We start from the raw sequence: 14,690 nt of genomic DNA, 5'->3' as shown, positions 1-14,690 counted from the left end.
CCATACAAACCAAACCATCACAGTTCTAACCATCTCATCATCCAACATTATCAATCATTTACATACCCTAGAACGTCAGAAAGATGGAAATGTCGAGGAAAATCAAATCCCGCTTCCAAAAGCTCAAGTCCTCCACTCGAAAGTCTGGCTCAGCCACGGCATCCACCTTACCCCCATCCACCTCAACCCAGTCAACACCTCAGCCGACCGGACAGCCACTACATGGGGCGTCCTCTCCACTACCAGCAAAGCCCAAGCCAGTGTCATTGCCTGGCCTACAAGAGAAGATTTGGCAACAGGCGTACAGTAACTTGGAATCGGAAGAGCCAACGCTAGTAGAGGCATTTGAGAAGATCATCCTCTCCCGGCTCCACCCCGGCACGACTAGCACGACATCCACCGATCGAATCAAAGTCACACCGCTTCAAATGAAACAGGTTGTTGAGGATGGGATCGATCGAACGAAAAAAGAGATTGCCCTCAAGCAAAGAGTTGACAACGGCTTGCAGGCAGTGAATTCTATCAGAGGGATCATAGATGGAGCTATTCGCGTCGCTCCAGAAGCCGCCGTTATATGGGCAGCTGTCTCCCTTGGAATAGAAGTACGTGATTACAGTATACCTGTAGGAAGATGATACAAAGCTTTATGTTCTTAGCTAACACCAAATAGGTTTTGACTGGCCCCATCACTGAAGCGCTCAAAAATCGCCAAGGCATCCAGTATGTTTTGGGCAGAACAGAATGGTACTGGAACTTGGCCGGCTTGCTGCTTGACGAGAATAAAAGCAATACAGCCACAGTTGTTCTACGGGATGGACTGGAGAAGAACATCGTCGAGCTCTTTCAAAAGCTCCTTGAGTATCAAATCAGGAGCATATGTCTCTACGACCGTAACAAGGTCGTCACTGCTTTCAGGGATGCGCTTTTGATCGACGACTGGGCAGGCAAGCTCGCTGACATCAAGGAAGCCGAAAGGTCTGTGCAGGGTGTTATGGAGCAGTACAACACCCAAGAGAGCCAACAGCAAATGCAAAAGCTCAACGATTCAACAGCTGCTATGCAAGCCGACGTGGCAAACATCCATACAGCGGTACAGAGCCTAGCAGAACAACAAGCAAAGGCGCGAGAAGACGACAAGTACAAAGAATGTCTTAAGGACATCTACGTAACCGACCCTCGCACGGACAAGAAGAATATCGAAGTTAAAAAAGGTGGCTTGCTGAGAGACTCTTACAAATGGATTCTCGAGCACCAGGACTTCCAGAAGTTCAAAAACGAGGCGGACAGCCGAATTCTTTGGATCAAAGGAGATCCTGGCAAAGGCAAGACAATGCTTCTTTGCGGTATCATCGATGAGTTGGAGTCGGACCAGTCAATTTCACCCTACTATTTCTTTTGCCAAGCCACGGGCGGTAGTCGACTAAGTACAGCCACATCTGTGCTACGCGGCTTGATTTATCACCTTGCACAACTCAATCCACAGCTTATCGAATATGTGCGAAAGAAGTACGATTGTACGGGAAAGCAGCTGTTCGAAAATGAAGGTGCTTGGCATGATATCAGCGAGATAGCAGCTGCTATGTTTAAGGATTCGAGTCTGAAGAATGCCGTTTTAATCGTCGATGCCTTGGATGAGTGTGTTGTGGACCAGGAGCTCTTACTTGACTTCATCAAGTCCTCGGGCGCCAAATGGATCGTATCAAGCCGCAATCGCCCGGAAATCGAACAAGGTCTGAATGATGCCACACAACGAGTCAAGATACACCTTGAAATAAACGAGGATTCAGTGTCTACGGCAGTCGACTTTTTTATAAAGTACAAGGTGAATCAGCTTGTGCAGAAGAAGGGATACGGTGGCGAGGTGAAGGAAGCCGTCTTGGAATACTTGCAATCAAATTCTCACGGCACTTTTCTGTGGGTGGCCCTGGTTTGTCAAGAGCTTTCCAACCCAAAAACGCGAAGATGGGAGACCCTAGATAAGCTAAAGTCATTTCCACCTGGGCTTGATGCTTTGTACGGACAAATGCTGAAGGAGATCTCGGAGTCGCGACATGCTCAACTGTACAAGGAAGTCATTGCCAAAGTTCTCGTTGTCTACCGACCGATCACGTTAGAAGAGCTAGGCGCCCTTGTTAAAGCCCTAAAGGACTTCAACAGAGAGGATATAGAAGAAGTCGTTGCGTCGTGTGGGTCACTTTTTACTCTTCATAACAATGTTGTCTCTTTTGTACACCAGTCAGCAAAAGACTACTTCCTGGGTGAAGCCTTAGACCAGGTACTACCTAATGGCATCTCGCATCAACATCAGGTGGTCTTCGTACGATTAGTGGAACTTCTTCGCCAAACATTGAAGCGCGATATTTACAACCTGCAGGCCCTGGGATGTCTTATCAATGAAATTTCAGCTCCTGACCCTGACCCATTGGCTGCTATTAAATATTCTTGCATATTCTGGGTTGACCATCTTCATGACTCCCCTCCAGATGTAATAGCCAGGGAAAGCGATATAATATTAGCCTTCTTCAAAGAGAAGTATCTTCAATGGCTAGAGGCTCTCAGCCTTATGCGTAGCATCTACACTGGAGTACAGACAATGAGAAGATTAGGAACCTGTCTGGTAAGTGGCCCCGCAAGGAGAGAATATATTTTGAAAGGAGCAATTTTTAACAATTAACAGCAGGAAAAAGCATCAACGGAGCTTCAAAATATTGTCAAAGATGCTAGCCGATTTCTCTTATCCAATACAGGAGGGATTGAAACTGCCCCGATGCAGGTTTACGCATCAGCACTTGTCTACAGCCCCACCAACAGCATAATAAGGCGGATATTTGCACATGAAGAACCAGACTGGATTAAGATAAAGCCAAGGGTTGAAGCTGATTGGGATGCTTGCCTACAGACTTTGGAGGGCCACAGTGACGGCGTAACATCAGTGGCGTTCTCAAAGGATGGACAGCGACTGGCATCAGGGTCTTGGGACAAGACAGTCAAGATCTGGGATGCGACTTCTGGTGCGTGTCTGCAGACTCTTGAGGGCCATGATCATTGGGTGACATCTGTGGTGTTCTCAAACGATGGACAGCGACTGGCATCAGGGTCTCGGGACAAGACAGTCAAGATGTGGGATGCGACTTCTGGTGCGTGTCTGCAGACTCTTGAGGGCCATACTTGGTCTGTGACATCAGTGGTGTTCTCAAATGATGGACAGCGACTGGCATCAGGGTCTCGGGACAAGACAGTCAAGATCTGGGATGCGACTTCTGGTGCGTGTCTGCAGACTCTTGAGGGCCATGATCGTTGGGTGACATCAGTGGTCTTCTCAAATGATGGACAGCGACTGGCATCAGGGTCGGATGACTCCACAGTCAAGATCTGGGATGCGACTTCTGGTGCGTGTCTGCAGACTCTTGAGGGCCATGATCATTGGGTGACATCTGTGGTGTTCTCAAACGATGGACAGCGACTGGCATCAGGGTCAGAAGACTCCACAGTCAAGATCTGGGATGCGACTTCTGGTGCGTGTCTGCAGACTCTTGAGGGCCATACTTGGTCTGTGACATCAGTGGTCTTCTCAAATGATGGACAGCGACTGGCATCAGGGTCAGAAGACTCCACAGTCAAGATCTGGGATGCGACTTCTGGTGCGTGTCTGCAGACCCTTACGGACTATGGCGGAATGGCGACACCGGAGGTATTCTCAAATAATGAACAGCGGATAGCATCAGAGCCGTCAGCTAACAAATCTCCTTTGCTTCACTCTAAATCCTACACATTCGGCAGCGACGAAGATAGTTCATGGATTATGGAGAATCGGCAAAGGGTACTTTGGATGCCACCATCGTATCGGCCTATCGCATCTGCATCATCCCACGCAAAACTAGGACTGGGAACTATGTCTGGTCGTATCACTATCATAGGCTTTGAATCTGGTGACTAGCTTAAGAAACCTAGTATAAAATGAAGTGCTTCTAGGCTAGACAGTGGCTTTACATGGAGGGCGCTGCTCTAAATTAAATTGTGCATATTTATTAACTATCCTTCAAAATAATACCAATCCTTTAGAATTTTCTCACGCTTGATGCATGGTTGACGGTTGTATTACACAAAAGCTTGATGGTTAGTCTACTTTGTAATAAACTGTAGTTAGTCAAACAATAGCATTCATCCCACTCATAACCCAAGCGAATCGGCATTAGAGTCTGTGAGAGCCCCATTAGCCTTCAAGCTTGGCTTGGGCTTAATAAGAGCACGATAAGCGACACTGTTTGTATTTTGTCGCCGTTTAAAGTAATATTTATACTCTTGGGGGTATCCGGGGCTCACTTTTAGAGCTCTGAACTGTACGACACCAAGGGAGTGCTTACACCACGCTGCAGGCATTCCCCTTTTCGAAACCCTCCTGGAGGATGAAAAGAGGAGGGAAGCCATACGGTGGCACACACTAGATAGGTAGAGAATACCTTGTCAGGAACGCTCGTCGCGTGCTCCGGCGGATCGAAAGATGCAAGTGGCAACGCGGGCGCAGGATGGGCTATCATGAAAGACGGAACTACCCAAGAAGTAGACCACATAGCTCTGGGAAAGTGGATGGAGGTGGCAGACGCGGAGGTAGTTGGCGCTCTCGAGGCAACTAAGCGAGTGACAGTTCGCGAAGGAGCTGGAGATATCTGGCTGTGTCTAGACAACAGAGGAGCCATAGATCGACTCCGCAATGCAGCCACCAAAAACAGCACATCACAGGAAGCGGTAGACGAGGCAAGACGAATCCTAAAAGCCTGGGCAGACAAGACACCTGGAAGGCTCGAGTGCTATGGGTTCCAGGACACATGGGCATCAGAGGCAATGAGCTAGCCGATACCAGGCCAAGTTAGGATGCCAAGAACCGGAAACAGAACACCGCTTCAGCCTCGCAGGAGCACGGAGATGGAGAAGAGACCGGCTACGTCTCGACTACGAAGGGTGGTGGAAAGAACAAAAAGGATACCGTCCACTTGGAACTGGCGTCCCCACCGAACCCCCCTTCCGCACCAAGAGGCTTACCAGAATAGAGCTGGGCCATATCCTCGCGGCTAGAAATAACATGCAGATACGGGGGAATATATTCAACAGATATGAATCAAAATCCGATATATACTCTAGTTGATCAAGTATTTATAGAAGCTGACTATGTACGTGTTAGGGCTAGCACTAAATTATCGAGATATCCTAGAATCAGAATACCCTTCATTATGACCCCGCCGGTCATTTAAACTGCCTACCAGAGGCCTGCACTATAATTATCTCCTCCGTAGCATCTACTGAAGGCCGTAGATGACACCAAGCTGGTCAATCTCGTCACCAGCCTGGCCAGCAAAACCAATGATCTGGAAGCCCGAAGGTGCGCTATAAGTTTGGCAGGCATCAGTGGTCTTACCAACCTCCAGCTTGTTGTTCTTGGAAGTGGTCGCCTTGATGTAAAAGATGCGAGTCTTACCATCTCTATCGCCCTGGCAGAGATCGGCTGTCACCCAGAACTCGTCAACTTCCAGGTTAAGACTCTTCCAGTCACCGCCCTTGCCACCATGCTCAAGCAAAGTGCCATCATTGAGGGTCACGGACACCTTGTCAACGCGGTTGCCACCAGCAAAGCCCAGACTGGCAACCTTGGGGCGGCTTCCCTTAGCGGCTACAGCAGGAGCGTCGTTGAACCAGACCTCGCCATAGGGAGCGCCGTAAAGGTCAGACTGGCGCAAGGTCTCGCTCTGAGACCAAGTCAAGCTGACCTGAACGGGGTCGCGGTCGCTCAGCACGCTGCCATCAGGCTGGACGAACTGCTTACCAACATACTCAAAAGTGCTGGCATCGAGGGTAAGCAGCTCCGAGCCGCGCGAGATAACCTTGTCTCCAAGCTCGCACATTAGAGTGCTAGCGGGGTTGCTGCAAGAGATATCAGCGGCGGTATTGCCCTTGCGCACCAGCGTGTACCAAGCATCCGACATGCCATTCTGGTCGCCAAAAACGTTGATGTTATCGGAAGTACGGCTAAAGATGGAGTTGGTATCGCCAAAGACCATCACAGCGTTGCCGCCAGACCATTTCTTAATGTACTCGGACACTTGGGCCAGGTTGGCAGAGCGTGCTGCAACATCGTCGCCCTGCATGCCGCCGTCGGTTTGCAGGTTATACATGTCAATGTAAACACCCTCAGCAGCACGCATACGCATGAAGGTAAAGCCCTTGCGGGTATCGCAGTCGCCACCCTCGGCGTTTGAGCATTTGTCCCACTTGACACGGCGGAAGTCAATGAAGGGCAGGTTGGACAAAGTGTTAAGACCATCGCCCTGCCCGGCGCCGCCAGACGTGGTGGTACGGTGGCCGTGGTTGTCGGTCTCGTAGATGGCATCATGAGAGTCGAAGTCCTGGCGAATCCAAGTTAGCATCTTCTATCTGGAGGGGATTACATTGGGGCATGCCATAGGCTTGAGAGACTCACCGATTGAATGTTGATGACATCGTAGTTAAGCTTGGCAAAGTGCGAGCCAATGGTCCGGGAGTTAACAGTCTTGTCGCCGGGGACGTCCTTGCCACCAACGTTCATAGTCAAAACATTGATGGTTCCCGAAGCGGCCTGGACCAGAGAGGGAGTGCTGATAGCAGCAATGGTGGCAATGGTGCTGTACTTCATGGTTGCGGTTGAGGTTGAAGTGTAGAGTGGTGTAGTATAGACAAATTTGGGGTGAAAAATATAAAAAGAAGCGAAGATGGATGATAACCAGTATCAAATATGCACAAGATGTGAGCGAGTGTTTGAAATCAAGAGTAAATGAGTGAACGAAAAGAGTGAATGACGGTATGCAAAAAGATGGGCAAATGGATGTACACTATCAAAGATAGCAGGATGTGAAGGGAATGATGATGATGATGATGATGATGATGATGGAGATAGAAACCTTCTTCTTCAACTTGAGGCGAGGGAACTAGCCATCTTTATATGCCTTCGCTCTTGAGCTTAGGCAAAGATATCAAGCCGTATTGATCATATCTTCGCTTGGAGTCCGTAGTCTCCTTTTCCCCTTGTCTCATACCCCATGTCATCATGATACTTTCCTCGCCTCCTATATCAAAACGACGTTGATGCCACGAGACCTACTTCCCATTCTAGCCATTGCCTATTCTAACTCCACCAAAAAAGCTCTATGCCAAGATTCTAGCGCCCTCCCCCTTAATAACTCTATCTTCAACCGTTCTTCCGGTCGGTTTGAGGTAATGCAAAGCCACTACCCACTAACGCATGGGTAGTGCCCAGTACATAGTTTCTGTAGTACTGGATCAGGCACTTCCCTACAAGGCTCCATGTAAAGAGGCATAACTATGGAGCTTACGAGATGAGGGCAAGAGATACAAACGGCGGACGAAGAGCAGGCGAAAGCCTATAGAAGCCTAAGGCAGAAGTTTATGGACTAGCTCTCTAGCCCTCTCGGGTACGGGTATCGTCTTAGCACTCAATCTCGTTGGCTCCTCTCGCATTGCGCGCGCTACCTGAGGGATTGGTATTGGTATTGCGGCTTCTTGGCAGGCCCCGTGCAAAAACATACAGCACATACTGCGTAGACTCACGAGATATCAGTTACGTAGTTGCATAAGAAAACGACAGCCACCATATCAAGGGGCTGTTTCGCCGTGGACGCGGAAATTAGCTTTTTGTTGCTATTCAAGTCTGCCAAACTATGTCAACGTTGTAGTTTCCTCTGTCATTATTTGGGTAAACTTAGCATCCGAAAAGGAGATATCTGATCGCCGATCTTGGAGAGAACCTTCTTGCGTATTGGTTACCATGGCGCTTAGATCGGCAGGCACTAAGCGTGCCAAGTCGAAAGGGGCTCTTATTCTGTTATTGTTACACGCTTGGTATAGGGTCTGTGCTGTATACCGCCCAATCTAGATTGATGCTATGTATGTAAAGGAGTAATATACACGCCGCTTAAGCGATTCCCACGTTTCAAAAGACGGAAGCTATAATTTGCCGTTGCTTTGCGATAAGTGTCCGAGGGTTTTGCTTCGGATGTACAGTAGAAATTGTAGAAGTCGTAGAAGTCGTGGAAGTCGGAGTTTTGTCTGTAGGGTTTGAACTCCGCCAGATAGTCGTCACGTGGTATGGAGATGTGTACGCAGATATTTAGTAGCTAGAGCAATTATTCGAATCAGCTTTCTTTTCCCTTATACAGTAGAGGAGAACAGGCGTTACAAATTCATAAGCCTAATGCCTTGGCAGGCCATTAGAGAAGCTCTATTTAATCAATGAAATGAAAGAGCGCGTACATAGACATGCTTTTGGGCCCTGCCTAGGAAATCCCTTGGAGGCTATAGATACATCTAGATAGACCATTGAGTGATTGAAGGGAGAAGAATAGAGACATGCTTCCTCCTTGCCTCTGAAACTTCTGCTGGGAGTTCTGTGTGGAGCCTCAGTGTGTGCTATTGTTTCTTGCTGGCCGTGTGTGCCATCTGGGCTAGCTAAAGAAGGCGTTACTCTGGCGGACGTTAGCATATATTGACATCTGGCACTGGCAATGTATGTACCATACTGCCCAAGCTATTCAAATGGTTGCTCGGCCGGCTTCGAGGCTTTACTGGGGGTTGTCACCACCAAGTCTACGTAGCTGCTTATAGGTCTATATATTGTCTCTATAAAAAGAGAGTAGTAGATACACTTCTTTTCTTTTGTTGCTACTCAACTATAGTGCCAGCTTTCTCACTTGTAAATCCCGCCGTCCCGGGCCCGTTCTAGCATGGCACTACCTGGCGTTGCTTAATTTTTACTGATATGAAGTATGTATGTATTATTTAGCGTCTACCTACCGGTTTTCCACGGTAATATTTACTGATATGAGAAAGCAACTGATCCTACATACAGCAGCACCATCAAACATGCAAGATTGAGGAAAAAGAAAATCAAGGTTTTGTAAAAAAAAAAAACAAAAAAAAAACAAAAAAAAAACAAAAAACAATGCCTTCAAGCGGATTTGAACCGCTGACCTCGACATTACTAGTGTCGCGCTCTGCCAACTGAGCTATGAAGGCTACATATTTCGACACGAATTCCGGCACTAGTTTGCACTTATATTGAATCTGAGTTTTGGGGGGTTTTCATTTTTTTTCAATCTATTTTCTTTCTTTCCTCCGCGGAAGAGCCTTGAGAAGATCGTATTTCTGAGAAATAACAATAGCCAGACGCAAAATACTACGATAACAATAAAACGAGCCCCAGAAGGGTAATGTCAGGAAGACTATTGATGCAAGCAGTAAAGCTACCCATGACGTATCCGAAAAGAGCCACTACAACCCTCATCTGGAAATTAACAGATATCATCACAGGCAAATCTAAACTGTGGAACATCATATGAACAAGCGTCGTTTGATCTTAGTGATTCCCGTAGACGTTAAATATATTCAACTCAACTCACATGAACAACTACTTTTGATATTGAGGGTGCCGTTGACGCTGCCAAGAAGGGAAGGCTAGCCGGGAAGTTAGGCTGAGAAGTCGACTATGACCAGAGCCCCTCTGCGAATGGGCAGCCTCGAGTCTAGTAAACAGGTAGGCGAGCCGATCTGTAGAGGAAGAACTTCCAGTGGAAAGGAAGGTTGGGGGTAGCCTGCCCCGGAGATCACCGGCCTCGTCAATTCTCTACATGCTGTTCATAGCAGAGCTTTGGGCACGCCGACAACTGCTTGATTTACACGCCATCGAAGTTACTGAAGTCTAGCCTCCGGTCGATTGGAGACTGGCTAAGGACTACTACAAGATAGCGTAGCGAGAACGAGCCGAAGATTAACTTGAGCAAAATGCGATTCATGCACCTGCACAGAGGACGCAAAACTGTGGGCATAGACACAAAATGTCAAACGCCAGACAGAACGTGACTGACAGTCTGGTAGGACCCTAGCCTGATTTTCAAAAAAGAAACTTGAAGCAGCAATAGCCGAGGCCCGGAAGACCATAAACGCACTTGACCATCTCAGCTGGGCCTACTGCAAAATTCTTCCAAAGTCTGTATTACAAGTGATGAGAACTTGCATAGTGCCACAACTAACATATACAACTACTACAGGGCACCCCGCGGCGAACAAAACAGCGATGGACAAACCTGAGGTCGTGCTACGCGGCGTAATTCGAGCTGTTCTGCCAGTCTACAAAACGACAGCCAAATAAAAGGCCTATCCAGATTCGTGACTTTCCCAAGTCTTGATATCGTCTGTCAAGGCATAATAGGAGTAGGTGAGATGCAGACCATCCTCTATACCTGACGGTAATGAATGGAACTATAAACAAGGGAAGAGCAATGCTCCCGCTCCTGGCCAGAGTCTCGACCAAGCCCATGCCAGGGTTAGAAGGGCTGTTTAAGCCACCTAAAGCTGCTAGTCTGGTTGGATCCAATTGATCTTTTCTTGTAAAGGTTTTGGCTACTCTTGTGGATGGTTACTTCTGAATGATGGACTGAGACTGATAGCCAGTCCAGTGTGATTTTATCTTAACTAATCTATTTAGGAGCTCGGGAGCAGGGAAGAGAGCATCTACGTCTCAACCACGAGGAGTCGTGGAAAGAACAAAAAAGACACCGTCCACGCAGAACAGGTGTCCCTACAGAAACCAACCTCTCCTCATTTTTCCTGTTTTAAGGGCCTCACTGGGATCGAGCTGGGCTATACTCTACTAGCTAGGACTGGTGATAATGGCTTTGACAACGATGGGAGCACAACTGCCTACTCAGGTGCAAGCCTCACAACCGGCCGAAATAGAACGGCCACTAATGGGTATACAACATATAGTCAAAGGCCCTGACAAGCTTCTGAAAAGCACAAAAGCAACAAGTCATGTTGCTATAATGCCGTGATATTCCAGGGGAAACAACAACCTAAGCCATTCCGAGCCCCTAGACCTCTGCGGGGAGGCAGACCGCTGCCCCGTCCGACAAGATAACATCAAGCAACAACCATAATCGTGATGGGGAAATATGTGCCATCTTTGGAGCGCTTCGGATCAGCCCAGCTGCCTCCCAACGCCAATGAGGAAACACAAGGGTGAGTACGTACGAATTCAGCAAGCTGCATGCTGAAAATACAGCGTTAAACTGCCTTCGGCGCCGATTTCGGCAAATGCCTGTCACAAGTCATCCGACATCATAATGATTAGACCTATAGATACAAATAGTAATTATGAGCTTGGCGCTTCCTGTTTGTCCTAGCTGTAGCTCTGCAAGTCCAAGATTCGTCTCCAAGTACATGCTTAGGAAGTATTTTAGCTACTATGCCCTCAAATGTTACAAATGGATCTGCCACCGCGATACGGAAGCACAACCGCCTGAGTATGAGCAGTGGGCTCATTGCAGCTACTAGAGATGTCAGCTCCAACGGGTCGGGCATTGAGATTGAGAAACACTCTGGCTCTATGCCGACACCAATAGCACCGGCTTTTAGCATCTACAGCACTTGGCAGAAACGTGGCATCGTCCTAGCCGCCTCTCTCGCCGCATTCTTCTCGCCAATGACACAACAAATCTACTACCCTGCACTTCCAACTCTTGCACACACCTTTAACGTGTCCAACAGTGCTATCAACTTGACCGTGACTAGCTACATGGTGTTTCAAGGATTGACGCCCATGTTCCTCGGCGACTTTGCCGATCGTGCGGGCCGGCGGCCGACGTATATCGTGTGCTTCGCTGTATACATTGCCGCTAATATTGCACTTGCGCGTACCCACAGTTATGCTGCCCTCCTTGGCCTGCGTTGCCTACAGGCCGCCGGAAGCAGCTCGACCGTGGCCCTGGCCTTCGCCATAGTTGCCGACGTGGTCACCTCTGCTGAGCGGGGTGCATACATCAGCTTCACTGCCGTGCCCGTCGTGTTAGCGCCGGCACTAGGGCCAGTTATTGGCGGTACACTGGCAGAGTATGTCGGCTGGCGCTGGATCTTCTGGTACCTAGCGATTTTTTCCGGCATAATGTTATTCGCGCTGTTCATGTTTCTCCCCGAGACGTGTCGTGTGCTGGTGGGTGACGGGTCTCGGACACCCCCACGACTAAATAGAACGGGATATGCGCTGGTCAAGGAATTGTTTCTTAGCCAGCGCACACCGTTGCCCGAGGCGTCTACTCTGGAGCCCCCTCCACGTGCTGAACTCCGCCTTCCTAACCCACTTCCCGCAATTCAGATCCTCTTTGAAAAAGAACTTGGACTACTATTGCTAAGTAGTAGCCTAGTCTTTTCAGGCTTCTACTCTGTCTCCTCCGCGATCCCCTCGCTCTTCCGTGCTACCTATGGCCTTACAGAGCTTCAAATCGGGCTCATGTTTCTACCGCTAGCTGCCGGCTCAATCGCTGCCGCCGCAGTAGTCGGGCCGTTGATGAACTGGAACTACCGACGCCACAGCGCGCGGCTTAACTTTACACACGACCGCCACACACAGCCCGATCTAGCCACCTTCCCGATCGAACGCGTGCGTCTTCAAGCCGGTCTGCCGCCACTGCTTGTAGCTACCGTGGCCATTGTGGCTTGGGGTTGGGCCGTACATGCCCAAGCCCACATTTCAATACTGTGTGTGCTCATGTTCGTCTTCGGAGGAGGCATGGTTGGGTACAGCAACACGTCGAATGCCCTGATTGTCGATGTTTCTCGTGCGCGCGCGGGGACCGCTACGGCTGCAAATAATATTGCTCGCTGCCTAGTCGGTGCTGGTGCAAGCGCGGCAGTGGTTCCGCTGATCAAGGTAATCGGTGTAAACTGGGCATTTACTCTTGTTGGGTCGGTCTATCTGGCAGCCGTGCCTATGCTATTAGTTATTATGAACTACGGAATGCAATGGCGTAGTGAATTAGAAGAAAATCACTAGAAGCTCCAGCCCTCAACTAAACACAGTCATAGATCATGGAAGAGGCGGTGGCAACAAATAAACTCAATTCATGAAATAGAATAGCGGACAACACACCAAGCTCAATGCGAACTAATAATCAAGAGAGCGCATTTGAAAAATCAGCCAGAAAAGCAAAAACAAAGGTGGAAAAAGTAAACCAAATTAAAGTTTTGGCTTGTGATGCCCAACACCAACGCTTCGTACCAGGGGAAAAAAAAATAAAAAGCAAGATAGCAAAGGCAAGAAAACGAACAGATAAGCAAACCCCACGCCAAAGAAAAAGAGAAACAAGCAACACCAACAAGGGAAAAAAAAATCGGAAACATGATCAGCAGTCTACATTAGAGAATGATACATGGCAATGACGACAACAGCATCAGGAAGAGGGAAACAGAAGTTGAGAATCGAAGGAAACAAAAAAGGCGGAAGACTACACTTGAGTATCTTATCTCGTTAAAGCATTTGATAGTCCAAGTGCAAGCAAAGACACATAAGCCAAGCAACAGAGGCAAGATTGAACAGAGTAAGGGAAGACCTCTACACGAGAAGAAACCCCAAGATTCTGAAAGAAAAAACATGAGTGGACGATAAAAGACAAAGAGCAGGGGAGAATGTCAAATAGGCTAGCCTCTTAAACACCCCCACCCATGAGCGCAGCTAGATCGTCAAGCTCAAGTAGTTGCTTCTCAAATGCAGCACATAGCTCGGCCGATGTCATGTCCATGCTAGCCGAAGCTGGGTTCGGTGCTGGTGCCTCCGACTTAACCTCGGTGTTGGGTGTCGGTTGGCGATCGCCGTTCGTCTCTGCATTGGGCGAGCTGCCACGACCAGGGGTAGGCACACCACTAGTTCCACCGTTGATAGTGGCAATGCCACCAGTTCGGCGCATAGGAGGCTCGCTCTCGCCACGAGCAGTGTCGGAATTGACAACCTGGTTCTGGTCGTAATCCATGGCATCGGGGTTAGTGTCAGCATTTGAAGCAGCATCGTCCTTGACAGAAGGAGAGTTGCGCTGAATGTGCGGGACCGTAAGATTGTTTGAGCCGGCATTAGCAGCATTTCGAGCGGCGGCGGCGGCATCATTGTTAAGCACACGTTGCATGACTGCTAGGTGGCGCGACCATGATGAAATCAAGGGCCAAATGTCAACACTAGTGTCCATGAGATGCAGGCCATCCTTAACAATAGTAGCAGCAGTCTCAACAGCACTAGGAGGAGTCAGGCCTTTCAATGACAAGTAAGCCACAGTAGAGCTAGCAGTAAAAGTGGCGAAAAGCATAAAGATAGGGAAATTCAAGATCGAATCCTTGTCTGAGCTAATCTCGAGAGCCATGAGCATTGAGGTTATGGTATGGCAAGAGGTCATCAAGCGGTCGATAATCTCGTGGCACTGAGGCATCTTGCGCCAGTTGTCGATGCCAAGAGACACGTACTGCAATAGACGGCGACGGTGAATGAAAATTGTAGCGCAGTGCAGGATACAGTGAATCATGGCATACGTGGTTCCAGAGCCCATGGTGATATGGAGGCCAATCTGGCCAGGCTTGTCAACATACTGCATAGGCAGAGAAGCACGCAGCCGATCGACTTCGCCCATCAAAGAATAGAGATCATCCTCGTTGAAGTTGGAGACGGAGGAAAGAGTTAGGCAATGCACAACATTACGCCATATACGAGTAGCTAGAACAATGTGCCCAAACTCGCCAATATCATCAGTAGGGGCACCCGCAGGCATGCCGACGGGGTCTTCAAGGGCGATGGTCTTGACATAAACAGCGTTGCCAAAAGCGTAGTTGAC

The 14,690-nt window shown here is 48.7% G+C and overlaps 3 protein-coding genes across 3 annotated transcripts; 2 read left to right on the top strand and 1 right to left on the bottom strand.

Moving 5' to 3' along the window:
• Positions 1 to 83: 83 nt before the first annotated feature.
• HOO65_060584 (Vegetative incompatibility protein HET-E-1) lies at positions 84 to 4,851 on the top strand (the record flags this gene model as incomplete). The annotated part of the gene is made up of 4 exons (XM_071003603.1): positions 84 to 602; positions 671 to 2,617; positions 2,678 to 3,820; positions 4,450 to 4,851. The coding sequence occupies 4 exons, from the start codon at positions 84 to 86 to the stop codon at positions 4,849 to 4,851; spliced, it is 4,011 nt and encodes a 1,336-aa protein (XP_070857934.1).
• A 443-nt stretch (positions 4,852 to 5,294) lies between these two features.
• HOO65_060583 (uncharacterized protein) lies at positions 5,295 to 6,664 on the bottom strand (the record flags this gene model as incomplete). The annotated part of the gene is made up of 2 exons (XM_071003904.1): positions 5,295 to 6,398; positions 6,473 to 6,664. The coding sequence occupies 2 exons, from the start codon at positions 6,662 to 6,664 to the stop codon at positions 5,295 to 5,297; spliced, it is 1,296 nt and encodes a 431-aa protein (XP_070857933.1).
• Positions 6,665 to 11,287: 4,623 nt separating this feature from the next.
• On the top strand, positions 11,288 to 12,871 carry HOO65_060582 (Quinidine resistance protein 2; the record flags this gene model as incomplete). Its single annotated transcript, XM_071001169.1, has 1 exon — positions 11,288 to 12,871. The coding sequence occupies one exon, from the start codon at positions 11,288 to 11,290 to the stop codon at positions 12,869 to 12,871; it is 1,584 nt and encodes a 527-aa protein (XP_070857932.1).
• Positions 12,872 to 14,690: the final 1,819 nt, after the last annotated feature.

The sequence above is a fragment of the Ceratocystis lukuohia genome (assembly GCF_044167205.1).
Source record: "Ceratocystis lukuohia strain C4212 chromosome Unknown Supercontig6_pilon, whole genome shotgun sequence".
Taxonomy (NCBI): Eukaryota; Fungi; Ascomycota; class Sordariomycetes; order Microascales; family Ceratocystidaceae; genus Ceratocystis; species Ceratocystis lukuohia.
Note: the sequence above shows the minus strand (reverse complement) of the source record. Positions and strands in the feature narration are given on the sequence as shown.